Here is a 14,493-nt window from a genome sequence, read left to right as displayed (position 1 = left end):
ATGTCATTGTCCCATAGGCCATCAGAGTCTGCAGAGTCTTTTGCGCATCATATACATTCATTGCATCAATAAGTCAGGCGAAAGATCACTACTAGCAATGAGCATTACAAATTTTCTGCAGACCAATATAGACGCTTCAAAGAATTCAGTATTGAGGACTCTGTGATGGTCCGCATCAGGCCCGAGCGGTACCCTCCAGGGGCCGTTCGTAAGTTACACGCGCGTAGAGTTGGGCCCTTCAAAATTATAAAGTGAAACGGTCTCAATGCGTATGAGGTAGATCTTCTACCTTCCATGGGAATTAGTTCCACATTCAATGTGGAAGATCTAGTTGCTTTTCAGGGACCCACGAATACTTTGTCCGGCCCTTCGCCCACCCATCCTGATTCCCCAAACTTACCCTTTGATCCATGGCCTCTTCCCGAATTTTCCTCCCAGCCTCTACCTCCCATACCTAGCCTTCACATACACAGAGGAAATAGAAGATATCCTGGACCATGAGATAATTTCCACGTCGGATGGCGGGTTTCAGAAATACCTAGTTAAATGGAAGTCACGCTCAACTTCAAACAGCACGTGGCTTACTGATGAGGAGCTTCAGCGACTTGATCCTGACATCCTAGAGCGGTTCAAGAGTTTTATTTCGCCAGTGGCGAAATCTTCACAGCCGGGGAGAATTGATGAGGACATCTTGCACATACACGCCCGCACACCACCACTCCTACCCACTTACGTACACAGAAGGAGGACTCCACCATCGATCTGGCTCGATGATGACGTCCATGAAGGGCCTCCTAGCTAGAAGACAAGTTTTGGTTCAGAAAAGTGGGCCCGATAGTTAAGAAAAGCCCATCATGAGATCTCATGATCGTGGCCCACTCGTCGGATTGATTTCATATTTTAGGTTTTGGTGATTGTTATTATTTAGAACATTGTGAACGCTTTAGATTTCTTTGTTTGGTTTTTAATTTAGTTTACTTCATCGCTAAGTAATAGGTTGCGCACATGGTGCGAGTTTTTGGGATATAGGATTTTCCCTATAAATAGGCACCCCTTGTAGTTCTTTTGATTCATTGAAGTTAATAAAGAAATTCTTGCTTTATTTTTCTGCTCTCTTCGTGAGTTGTGGAAGAATTCAAAAGTGGGTGCAAAGCCCTCCCTTTTCGAAGGGCTAACTACTGTGGTGCGAAGCCACATCTATCCCGATTCACCCCCATCCTCCATCATTTTTTTTTCATCTTCCACCACCATCCGTACTTCGAATTCGTCCTTTTGTTGCATCAGTTTTCTTTATTACAGCAGGTTTCTAGATTTCGGCCCGCAGGCGAGCTGAAACTTTGGCGGAGCACCACGCACAAGCCGTAGCTCGGATCGACTCGAAACTTCGGGGTTTTGGAGCATCCCCCTGGCCGACCAGGGCCAAGGAGAGCTTTTCTGCAAACGACGCCCCCTCGCACGTGCGGCCGGGTACCTGCACACGTGCGAGCACCCCAGGCCCGCTGCTCATACGCGGGATCATCTTTTGGCTCAGGTTTTTGTCCTCTTTTATCCTCTCATAGCTGTTTTTTATGAATCCTAGCATTAGATTACGTTTTCTCTAAGATATTTACCAATTTTCTCACCCTAGGGTTCCTTGAATTGAGATTGGGGAATCCCTTGGATTAGGGACTGATTCTTATGCATGTGTGATTGATTTCTATTTCCCTTTGAGTATTGTTTGGTTCATAATTTTCATTGATCCAGCCTAACGTGTGTAGGCTTGGACCCGCATAGATTCCCCTTTAATTGATTGTTTGGATCTTCATGTGGGATGTGGAATTTGTGTGATTGTTTCTGAACTGGTATGATCTAAGCCTGAAATCTTGCATATCATAGTTAAATTCATGTCCTGCATCAGGAGAGAGTCGATGAAACCCTTGGGCCTGGTCTTCTTCTCCGCAGGCTCCGGAAGGTCCTACAATTTCGAATCCATTCAAAAGTCGAAAAATCTCTCCTGAATTCCATCCTTTTTCCAAATCCCTATAAAAATCCCCATAACCTTGGCAGGAATCTAATTTTTTCCAGAGAATCTCTTCGGAAGAAAAAAAAAAGGGTTTTAAGGTTTTTTTACTTGATCCAGCTTTAGTGAGGCCCACTATCAATGGGTCCACAAGAATTCTAGAATAATTTTATTTGATATATACATATATATATATATATATATATATATATATATATATATATATATATATATATATATATATATATATATATTCGAATTTGTGGGGCAGTAGAGAGGATTTTGCCTCATATCGCCGAAAACAATGCCTGCTTTATCATCGATATCGCATGATATTTTGCGATATCTTGCGATATATCGTACAATACACAAAATTCCTTATTTATTTATTTTTTCATTTCTGAGCGAGTTCTACTGAATTTCGTATCGCTAGCCAGTGATAACGATAATATCGGCCAATATATCATCCAATAGTATTGATATTACGAACACTGGTTGCCACATGTAGTAATCAATACAAATGGAGCTTACATTCATTCATCCATGTTCAAGTATTTTTGTAATCCTATTTGTTTTTCTCCCCACAATTCATGGTTGGCTTTTAATTGGTAGAAGTTATACAATAGATTGCCCACCCAACATTGACCTTTTTCTTTTGCATATGCACTTGGAAGTTGGAACCAACCATGGCAAAGGCTCAAATTGGCACCACTCACATACATGGTCCCACCCAATAGTGCAAAATATTGTTATCATTACACGTATTGCAGACCTTGGATACTAAAACATGTATCGCTATCTCTGATAATATTACCGATATTGGGGAATATATTGCAGTCTAAGGGAAATACTAGGGAAACATTAGGAAAATGGTATTATTTTTCAATGAAACTCTAAGAGATGTTACAAGACGTACGGCGAATCACTTATGACTCAACATATTACATCAAACAACTATACATTATAGGTTTCCATTGTGTAGAGGCCCAAACTATGCTCCATTGGACAAACATATTTAATTAAGAAAATCGGATCTTAACAGAGTAATTTTTAAGTAATAATGCAGTAGTTCAGCACATAAAATGCACTAATTTAAAACAATCATGGAAGAGATCCACTTTTTTTTTTTTTTTTGTTTTTTGTTTTTTAAATGGGTTTTTTGTTCTGTTTAGATTTTTTATCATTTGGAATTTTGCAGGTATTAATGCTGCTATAATAGATATTATAGATAATATAAGCGATATTATCACAAGTATTGATGATGTGTTGTTTAAATGATTGTTGCCATATCTCGTGATATTGAATATATCGCACTATATCGGCCATACCATTGATAATATCGATACAAGTATTGACGATATGTTGTTTAAACGGTTGTTGCCATATCTTGCTATATAAAATATATTGCACAATATCGGTGATGCTATCGATAATATCGATTGATATAGTGTATTTTTTTAAATTACAACGTTTTTACTATTGACCTGTGACACAAATAATATCGGGCAATATTATCGATTTTATCGGTTATACCAAGAACACTACAACCCAACATGAATCCCCAGCCCAACTATTACATGCTTTGAAGGGCAAACAAGCAAAGAAGGGTCATGGAGGGACATTTGCTAGGTAAGCCACTAAGCACATAGAACCCATAACACAAGAAAGGTCATTCTTAAATTAGGGCCTACAAAAGTAGGGGTGCACACGGGTCGGTTCGGTCCTGTTCTGGGGTGAAACTGGAACGGAACCGTTCCTAACGGTTCTAGGATATTCGGAACCGGAACCGGACCGTTAGCACCCTAGAACCGAACTGGAACCGGACTGTTAAAACCGGTTCGGTTTCGGATCAGTTCCACGGTTTTTGGGCTTTTTATAATCCAGCCCAATTACATGTTTTATTTTATAATCTAGCCCATGTACATTCGTGTTGTGATCCATTTGATGAATGGTTTAGATATTGTATAAGGTGTGCAAAAATACATTTATGGAAACAATCAAATGGTGCATTGTAAACCATAAATCATGAGTCAAATATGGAAACAATCAAAGGGTTCCTGGTTTGGTTCCAGGTTCGGTTCCAAGTTCAGTTCCACAGTTCGGTTCACGGTTCGGTTCGGTTCTACATACCCCCAAACCGAGAACCGAACCGATGTAATCGGTTCTTTAATTTTTGGAACTGGAACCGGAACCGGAACCGGTGCACCCTAGAACCGGACCAAACCTGACTGTTTGGTCGGTTCCGGTCTGGTTCCACGGTTCTACCGGTTCAATGTGCACCCCTATACAAAAGTGTAGAACTCAGTGATGCATGTTTACCAACATGATCTGTACTTCAATCTGATCAAACCCCATTTTGCATCTTAGTAAAACTATTGCATGCTACCCACAAAGGAGATTTTGCAACCAATTGATGTCTAGAGCATGCAATGCTAGAGACATGAATCAGGCATTGAATCCTTTGGCTACTTTAAGAGTTGGAAAACAAAAAATGAAACGTACACATAAAATCTTTGATCTCAATGAAACAAAATTGATAAAATACCCAAATTAAATCATGAACCACATTCAAATCTTATAAAAGGAAAGCTATATAATTAAAGCACACATCTATTAAACCATTTACTCTTTGGGTGTATAAATCTAATGCAAGCAACTAAACATCAAACCAAACTTAATGTTAAGTACACATTACATTGTACGGTTCATCAGAACTTTAAAAATGTGAAAGTAGGTTCTCCGTAGAAAATATGTTTTGATCTTTTAGACTTCAAAATGTTGATACTTAGGAAGGATAGTGTTTGGATCATGTTGCTGGGTGCAAGCAGACAGCCTGATGGGTTAAGTTTAAGTTATTATTATTATGGATCAGTGACACGATTATCTAGCCAATGGTATGCCGATATACATGGAAGAGAGGCAGTTGAAGAGGTTACTGTGGAGCTACTACGTGTGGGATAGGCTCCACTAGCTGTTGCCACACCCTGACACATATCAGCTACATGTCACACGTGCAAGCTTCCAACACATTTAACCCATAAACCCATTCCCACCATTTTTCAGGTAGTAAAATGAGGAAAAAAAAAAAAAAAACCACGAGATATAGCATTGGGTTCACCTGTCATTTTTGTGGGGTGTGCTCTGAGTCCAAGAACTAGGTGCACACTGCTTGCACCTAGGAACATGCCCAATTTTGTCTTCCTACCACTCTTCAGGGGCGTGTACCTAGATGGTTCCAACGACAAAATTCAACCTCAGGTCAAATTCTCCAAACAGCCCAAAACAATTGAAAAAATAAAATAATACAGATTTCAAAAATGGAAATAAGAAAAGAAAAAGAAATGGAAAAAGATAGGGTCTTACATCCAAACTGAGGGTCCCATAGATGATCCTAACCAGAAAATCCAAAATCAGATAATCAAATGTTCCAAATAGAGGGATGGAGGGAGAGTAAATTAAATCTGCACAGCTTATTCATGGAAAATGGGTTAAATCTTGTCTGTTCATCGTCAAGCATGCACATTTTCCAAAAAATCCATATATACCGCTGTGAAAATTTAGAACTCCATTCAATGTCCTAGTAAAATTTCAGAAGTTCACACTACTCTTTAACCTAATAGCAGGGGCAAAGTAGTCCATTGGTTGCTCTGTTGTATTAGTAGGGATTTCTTCAGTTACCTATCGATATCAATCATTCATATAGCACACCTGGGGTGCTTTTGGATGCACAACTGATTTCAATTGTGAATGCTATGTTCAATGAAGATGAGAAAGAAAAATTATAATGGTATTTCCTAGTATTCATAATAAGTAGCCCTCCAATTGTAATTCCATTCCTTTCAAGTCCAATTTCAAAGTAATGTGATTGCAATTTGGACTAACCTTTAGTCCTGAACAAGGATACTTGGCAAGGTAATTGCAATTTGCTCATTTCCACATTATTGAACTGATTACGGTTATCAATTTCTATTGTGTATCCAAAAACAACCTTAATTTCAAGGATTTTAGAAATCTCAACTCAATATGTCCCATGTTTTCATGTGGCATTCATGGTGGCTAGGTTTATGCCCATAATTGTCATATGAAAGTTTAAACCTAAACTCCTATCTGTATGGAGCTCTGCTACCCTTGTTTTCTCACAGAATCAGCTACAATGGAAAGGATGCCACAGATTTCCATTGATGTTGAGTCAATCTTCTTCGTGTTTTTTCACTTATTCTTTGCAATGTCTCTAGTTTCAATTTCAGCCCATAAATCTAGGTCTAAGTCAAGCTTTCCGTTGCAGGTATCAGAAACCATCATTCGGAGTCGCCTATAGTTAAAGAAGCGGCAGTTCATACTCACCTCAATAACAAAGAGGAGACTTCCCAAGTTACCGAAGCTCTTGCATCGATGCATTCAGAAAAACAAAAAGTAACAATAGCCTCAATTGCTCTATCTCATTTGCAGACTGCTGCTTGTTTGAGTACGGGTCATGTTGACTGCAGCCACAGACCTCTGAATCTTTACACCAATGTTTGTCTTGTAAGAGGATCTACCTGCAGTGCAACATCAGCAATTGTCAGCAATACTAGCACAAAATCACCTGAAGACAAGATATCAGGCAAAGACCTTAACCTCAATACTACCACCCCGTTGGGCCTTGGTTTGGATCTTAACGCAGAAGATGGCCATCAGATTGCAGACCACAACCCATTTTATCCTTATAAAAGCTTGGGTCATGTGAAGCCTGCAGAGCCTTCGGAGTGTGGGAGCTCGATTGGCCCTTTGAAGGAGACTGAATCCTTGAGAAGGTGGAAAGCAATGAAACAAAATGGTTTCCTTTCATCTTTACATGGAGGCATACCAATGCCTAAGCAGCGGGGCCCATCAAGGAAGAACAAGACTAATGCACTCAAGAAGAAAATGGACCTTGCGAGGAAAGAGCAGGTTGACAGGTTCACAAAGATTGCAGCCCCGAGTGGACTGCTCGCGGGATTGAATCCAGGGATCATAAACCATGTGAGAAACAGCAAGCAAGTCCACTCTATAATCGAGGCTTTAGTTAGATCAGAAAAGCTTGACAACGAAGCTCAAAATAGATCTTCTATGCCTTGGAATAGACCATATATTCATTCATGCTCAGAGCACAAGTGTGACGATGTTGAATCAGATGTAGGTGAGAGAAAGGTCCAATGTGAGCCGTTTGTTGCTTCACACTTTGCACCAGAATGCGAAGATGATAGGCTTACGCTGAAACTGCCATCAGCAATAACTATGGCATCAGAGAACACCAGCTCCGTGTCAAATGAGGATTTCTCCATGAACCAGGACAGCATCACTTCACTTTCTTTAAAAGGTCATTATCTTTCTGTTTGCTGCCTGTTTATGTAGTTTTTCTCTGCACTATTGCATATAGCTTTAACAATACAATAAGAGAAGGGCATCCGAAAGAATCATAGAAAGACTGAGCACCAAAAGGAGGCAGTTTATAAAGTGCAAGTGAGCAATTTGTTGAGACCAACAAACTGTATTATGGGGTCCAATATTTAGGTGATCCAAATCGTTCATACGGTGATCTCCCATCTTTTATTAATCTCCTGTCTGATTGGGCCCCATTAAATGTGGACCATTGGATATACTTGTCCATTTCAAGCTACCAATCAGATGGATAAGATCATCCAATAGAAGAGATTTTGGGGCATGGCCCATCTTATTGTTGGCCACACCATATGAATGGCTTAGATTGCCAGAAGGTAGGTCCATCCACACCATATAATACCTCCACAAAAATTTTAGAAGGGATAATTGACAATCTTATACACCATCCTTTTGTAGATGAATCTGAAGATGCATTGAACTGATTTATATATATATTTTTTCCAGCTGCAACTGTCGCTTCTCAGTGGTTGGAACTTCTTCATCAGGACATCAGAGGACGTCTCATTGGTAATGATCAGCTAATCTTGAACATATAACAGGGGGTGGGAAGAGTAGGGAGAAGCCTTCTACACTGTTCATTTGTTTACTCTATTTTGTGCAGCACTGCAACGAAGTAAGAAAAGAGTACGAGCTGTGATTCAAACAGAAATTCCTTCTCTTATGTCGAGAGAATTCTCATTGAACCAAGAGAATGAATCAAACTTTGGGCAATTCTCTGGTGCTGAATGCTGCAACAATGCACCTCTAGACGTGCATCATGTTGAAAGGTGGTGGTCCCTTTTCAATCAGATGGACAAAGCACTCTCAGAAGAGGCAAATCATCTTGTGAGTCTGATATGTACACAAAGTTGAAGTTCTGTTGCTCTAATTTCTAATTCATGTTTATTTATGTGATTTTCATGGTTTTGACTGGCTACTATGTTGACCTGGTGTTGGTGGAGGACATTAATTGATTCCAGCCGAACAAGTCGTAACAGTTTCAGTTCATCCAAGTCGCACTAGAAAACCAATATTTAAAACACGCACTGGATTACTCAAAGTTTTGAGACCATGTGAAATTTTTTGTTTTACTATTTGCATACCATCATCCTTTTCTAAATGCCTAAAGCTAGGGTTTGGAAGTGCCTCAAAATTGAGGAGTCACCGTGTTTTGAACATACCAAGAGTGTTTGAGATAGCAGAGAAAGAAAGTCCCGTTGCATGAATTATCAGGCGAATCATCTTGTGAGTCTGATATGTACACAAAGTTGAAGTTCTGTTGCTCTAATTTCTAATTCATGTTTACTTGTGTGATTTTCATGGTTTTCACTGGCTACTATGTTGACCTGGTGTTGGTGGAGAACATTAATTGATTCCAGCTGAACAAGTCGTAACAGTTTCAGTTCATCCAAGTCGCACTAGAAAACCAATATTTAAAACACGCACTGGATTACTCAAAAGTTTTGAGACCATGTGAAATTTTTTGTTCTACTACTTGCATACCATCGTCCTTTTCTAAATGCTAAAGCTAGGGTTTGGAAGTGCCTCAAAATTGAGGACTCATTGTGTTTTGAACATACCAAGAGTGTTTGAGATAGCAGAGAAAGAAAGTTCCGTTGCATGAGTTATCAGGTTCCCCCTCCCCTCCAAATTAATAGTTCGCTTCATCTCAAGTACTACTAAAAACACAAATGAAAGAATGATTTGGGGATAAAAGCATTCTGCCTACCCTTGAATGAATCCTTTGGTACTTCCAAACATATTGTTAGAGTTTTCCACTCATTTCAGTTGATTTTCTGCTCCTCTTGATAGTTCTCTTGAGGTTATATCTAACTTGCAGTCTTGGGACTTTGATTCAGGAAACCTGGTTGAGACAAGTGAAAGAAATGCAATCGCACTGTGAACAGGGCCTGCAGTATGTCAACTCTACAGGAAAAGATGGTCTCCAACATCTAGGCTTATCAGGAAAGGACTCCAGGTGCAGTGCTTTTTGTGCAAGATGAGACACGAATGGTTTTCAGTAGATGTTTTTTGTTTGTTTGTTTGTTTATATATATATATATATATATATATATATATATATATATATATATATATATATATAAAATTTAAATTTTTGAGAAACAGGCTGGTTGTGCAGGGACACATGGGCAACCCCAGCAACCCCCCAATCGGTCTGGCTGCTCATTAGGTCCAGCCTGCACTTCATGGGCCATGATGCAAAAATTACACTAATCGAAAGATCCTATCCATCTGAAAGTTGGCTTTAGTTTTTGTAGCAATTCATTTTTTCAACTCATGGATGGGATGGTTAAGATAGTCTAACAAAAGTGATTCTTAAGAGTCAGAATCAATCCATGATTGATTCCACTAGGTGAATGGTTCAGATTGTTTACTAGGTGCATTTTCCCATACAATCCTGTCCTTAAAAAAAATAAAAGAACTTTTTGTAGACTAGATGGTTAGCTTATACTCTACCCAAAAAAGAATACAGATATAGGTGCAGATACAAGAACAAGGGTTTGACTCTTCATTTATCAATAATTCAGGACACATATACCAGCATCTTATCTGTAACATGATATCCATGTTTAGTTAAAAGATGAAATACTTGAACCATTCCTTTAACTTTTAGTTCTATTTAACATTGCGGTATTTTTTTATTTTTTAAAATCTTTCTAACATGCTTAGTTTATTGAAATCGTTAATATTTACAATTTTTACAGTTCCAATTATGGCAAGAATGTGAGAAACTTGTTAGAATTTCATAACTTATAATACAACAGGGTTCAGTACTTCAGTTAGAATATTTTTGTACACGTATCCTAGAGTATCTAACGCTAGTATTGGTACCATGTCATGTCTAGCATGTTACATCGATCATGTATTTGTTTGAATTTGGTTATCATAGTTTGAGTCTAAAAATTGGTGTGATTTTTGCATGGTTGGCCATGGAAGTGTGATCTGGACAGACCTGGCATCTCCGATCGATCAATTGGAGTGTCCGCATTTCTCCTTGCAACATGCACCATAACTTACAGTGCTCAGGGAGCATTAGACTTTTTCTCATCTTTTGGTCCTGTTGTTTCCTGGTTGCCTCTGCAGATATTTTTTACACTAAAAGATTATCTCATGGAAGAGGGACTTTGGCTTGAAAGCTAGAGATATAAATTAAATTCATTCATCTACTGAAGAGTAGTTTGTAACACAATGACGTAGACCATTTTACATCTGACATCGATGAGAAATGCTACTGCTCCCCACAATGCAGTGGCAAACATGTATGGTTATCATGACCTTTGATCTGGTGAGCCATCGTATGTATGACCAACATATCAAAATTTGCAGTGACTAGATGATCCCAACCTCCAGTTGTGAGTTTTACCCTCCTGATGTGGACTGCTGCTGCTGCTTTTTTTTTTTTTTTTTAAAGCTCAACTCCTGAGGTAACAGTCCTAATCACATCCACATGATGACCCACCAAATCAGCTGTCAAAATCACCTTACGCAATTGTGGCACGTCTACAGAGATGTTGCTGCACGCATCTCATGAAATTCCACAAAGCATGTTCGTAGATGGATGAATGTAACATTACTTGCTAAACCATGTATTTCTTTATCTGAACAGATCAAAGAAAGCAGAGATGTTAGAGAGGGAATGTGCAGTGCGGGCTGCAGCGGCTTCAATCTACTCCACATGCAATCTGGTGATGACAGCAGAGAATGTATCATGCTTTTGACCTCAGCATCCTCTAAATGGGGTGTGCTCATGCTATTTTTACTAATTTGTTAACCATCTTTGCTAATCCACCTCATAATCTGTATGTTGTGCATTGACTGACTTGTGATAGTGTAGTTTTCGCCTATTTTAAATGTACAATTTTATTATTGACGATGTGTTCTCATTTTAGATTATTTGATGCTAGCTTTGCAGATTATGAGTTGGGTGTCTGAATTTTGAGTAGTACATTGCAGAAACTGTTGTGAGTATATTCAATTGAAGTGGGAGTCTAACCATCCTTTGAAATTTCAGGAAATGTAAATAGCTAGTTGGTTTGAATTTCCAGGCATATTCATTTAGGTGAGAACGCAGCATGGAGAGGCCCACCTTTCAGTAATCCAGACCATCCATATGGTGGGCACCAGCATTGGATGGGCCATGCTTTGCAAACTACCCCAAAAATTGGATTATCTTAGGTATCTAATGATTGACATGTGGATGGATGGTTAGGAAATGTAGCCAATGGTGCATACGCAACAAGAAGTCCACTTTTGGATGGCCAGGACTGTTCATTCTTTTGTTCCGTTGCCATTAAAAAAAAAAAAATGTTTAGGGCGTGTTTGGATTGCCTGTTACCACGGTAATGAAATGTAAAACCGTCATGATTGTCCCTCAAGGTATTCGGTGGTACTCCCATCCTCCCCCATCTGATTATATTACATTCCCTAATAAGATGATGTAAACGCATATAATTCTTTTTGAACTAGTAACTACGGTGATTGGATATTCAACTATGGGGATTACAGTCCTGGTGTCATCGTCATGTAGGTGAATATAGTGGTTCGGCATATATAATGTGCGTGGTGTTATTAGGATAGGATTAGGTGAGACCCCAGATCTGCTGAGGTAGATGGGTTCCTTGTGGGGCCCACTGATGTATTTGAGTACATCCATGCCGTCTCTCTGTAGTGATAGCTCATTTTAGGGTATGATCTAAACAATTGAGCAGAACCAAATCCCAGATGGATCATAATATAGGAAACAGTGGTGATGGACCATTACAACATTCCGTGTGGGCCACAAGATTTTGATCAAGATGATATTTCTGTGGTCTCGTCATCTACCCGTGGATGAAAAATAAACATTCCGGTGGTATCTACAAGTGTTTAATGGTGAGGATCCGATCACTGACTGTTTCCTGTGATGAGGTCCACCTAAGATTTCAGTCAGCTTCAATTTTGGGATTATGCCATAAATTGAGCTTATCTGGAATGGTTGGATGTACATCACAGTACAACCCCAATGTCCGATATGGGTCTTGTGTCTTTTGTAATAGTTGCTGGGTGCAAACAAATATAGCCATATATAATAAGTTAAAAAATATTATCATATAAATAATCCATAATTAGAAAATTCCCACCATAAGTAGCTACCCTCCTATACCAAAAACGCAAAAACCACATGTCCAAAACAAGTATTAATCTTTAGCTATCAAAGTCGAAAGAAGATTAGCTCAAAGGCCAGCACCATGACAAGAGTGGCAATGGACAAGCGGATAAGTGCTTCAAGGTCACCAAATGCATCCTCTGTCGTAATTCTTTTGGACGAGCCGAATCTGGATCGAGCGTGTTGGGAACATTGGTCGAATGGCCTCCAGATTGTGCATCACAAATGTACACGTGACTGCCATCCTGAATGACAGACTGAAGGCCAACAGGCAGAGAATGAGGAAATAATGATACTCCGCCTGCCCGTTTCAGTATCACACTGTTCGGGAATGTTTGATAAAGGGTCTGCACTTCCGATTGGTTGATTGCATCAGCTTTGTTCCAGGCGTGAATCACGTCTTTGAGGGTCCTGAAAGATTGGTAATGGTTGCCATTGTAACGAATAACATGTTGTTCACACTGCTCCCACGTTTGATAAATTCTTGGAACATGGCCAACGAATATGACATAATATCTTCCCATATTGACCTGTGGAAGCAAATATAGATACATGTAGTTAGAATACGTGAAAATGACGATTGATTGTGATGTTAAACATACATACTGTATGTCCATATGAACGAAATTAGCAAACTGTATGATGACAAGGACGACACCTCCTGTGGGGGACTCTGGATATTTACCTTGTATCACTGGAAATTCTACTAAAAAAAATGTAATAAAAGAAATAAGAGAATCATAATAACTACTGTCCAAATTAGTCCAGGATTTCAATCCTCATATTAGGGAGAAGGCAGGCAAATGCTATCCGTCGTGCTTACTTGTAACATGTATGTGTGAAATTTGTAAATAATAGCCCTGAACAAACCTGTTTCTTTTTCTGACAACTGTGCATGGTAACTCATACATCAGACGAGATAATAAGTCAAGTAAAGTAATTTAGACTGACAATTCAATATACGCATTAAATTTACAATTGTGTAACCAAAATAGAGATGTCATAGTCTAAAAAACAAAAGTTTAGCTCTCTGTATATACAGACTACGTGGAACTTAGATAGTGTATTTTAGGCACCTCCATGCCCGAATGACAGAAATTCTTGTATTAAGTTTACAATATACTTTGGAGCAAATGATACGACAACAATCAATCATGTTGTGATAAAAATAGAAAATAAAAAATATCATAATCCATCTAAGTTATGTGCGCCACCCCCAGATCTAGTGGTAACCCATATCGTACACTTCGATCGGCATAAACTTTTTCTTTAGCCATACTAACCTCTTGATGGGTGGTAGGCTTAAAAAGGGTTATGTATTGTGCTTCTTTTGAGATAGGAGTTTACAAGCGTATGAGTATAGGTCACCACTTCAGCCGTCCAACTCTTCTAATGCTTCTATAACACAACCCATTCGTGTCATTCCTTTTCTAATGGACTGAGCTTGCGCTAGGTTATTTATAAATTCGACAACATTTTCTATTCCCCCATTTAGAATTACGGTCGGCTTCTCAACCCTTTTTTCTTTGAAGAGTTGGGCCCATATTCAGAATACACCACTGAAGACAATTGGACTATGTCATCGAATTGTTCGCCTAATACTTGTGTATTATCTTTCTCATGTAAAATTCGTCGTTTGCCCCCTTCCTTTGAGACTTAGTAATCGGATTTAGCTGTACACCCTGACGCCAATTGAACTTCAAAGAGAGTCACTAGGTCGTTGTATATTCGAATTTTCTTCCCTCGGAGTGTTCCCACATATTTATGATACCAATAACATGTGAGTAATTGTTATTTATTGGCAGTCCGGTATAGTAAGCTCGCATACGTCGTCGGAAGCAATAACCACTTCTTTATTGGCATGTCTAGTAGGATAAATAGAAGTTTGATTAACCAATAAAGAATATTTATACATTTACGTATTGCT

General features: G+C 39.0%; 1 protein-coding gene across 2 annotated transcripts in view; it reads left to right on the top strand.

Moving 5' to 3' along the window:
• The window catches only part of LOC131223850 (uncharacterized), a 32,491-nt gene extending 21,154 nt beyond the window's left edge, over positions 1–11,337 (top strand). For both annotated transcript variants that reach the window (XM_058219376.1, XM_058219377.1), the window contains exons 3-7: positions 6,285–7,337; positions 7,865–7,927; positions 8,022–8,245; positions 9,259–9,377; positions 11,028–11,337. In XM_058219376.1, coding sequence (XP_058075359.1) covers positions 6,285–7,337; positions 7,865–7,927; positions 8,022–8,245; positions 9,259–9,377; positions 11,028–11,139 — 1,571 coding nt within the window. In that variant the 3' untranslated portion in view covers positions 11,140–11,337. The remainder of the gene's footprint in view (positions 1–6,284; positions 7,338–7,864; positions 7,928–8,021; positions 8,246–9,258; positions 9,378–11,027) is intronic.
• Positions 11,338–14,493: the final 3,156 nt, after the last annotated feature.

Source organism: Magnolia sinica, chromosome 13 (assembly GCF_029962835.1).
Source record: "Magnolia sinica isolate HGM2019 chromosome 13, MsV1, whole genome shotgun sequence".
Taxonomy (NCBI): domain Eukaryota; kingdom Viridiplantae; phylum Streptophyta; class Magnoliopsida; order Magnoliales; family Magnoliaceae; genus Magnolia; species Magnolia sinica.
Note: the sequence above shows the minus strand (reverse complement) of the source record. Positions and strands in the feature narration are given on the sequence as shown.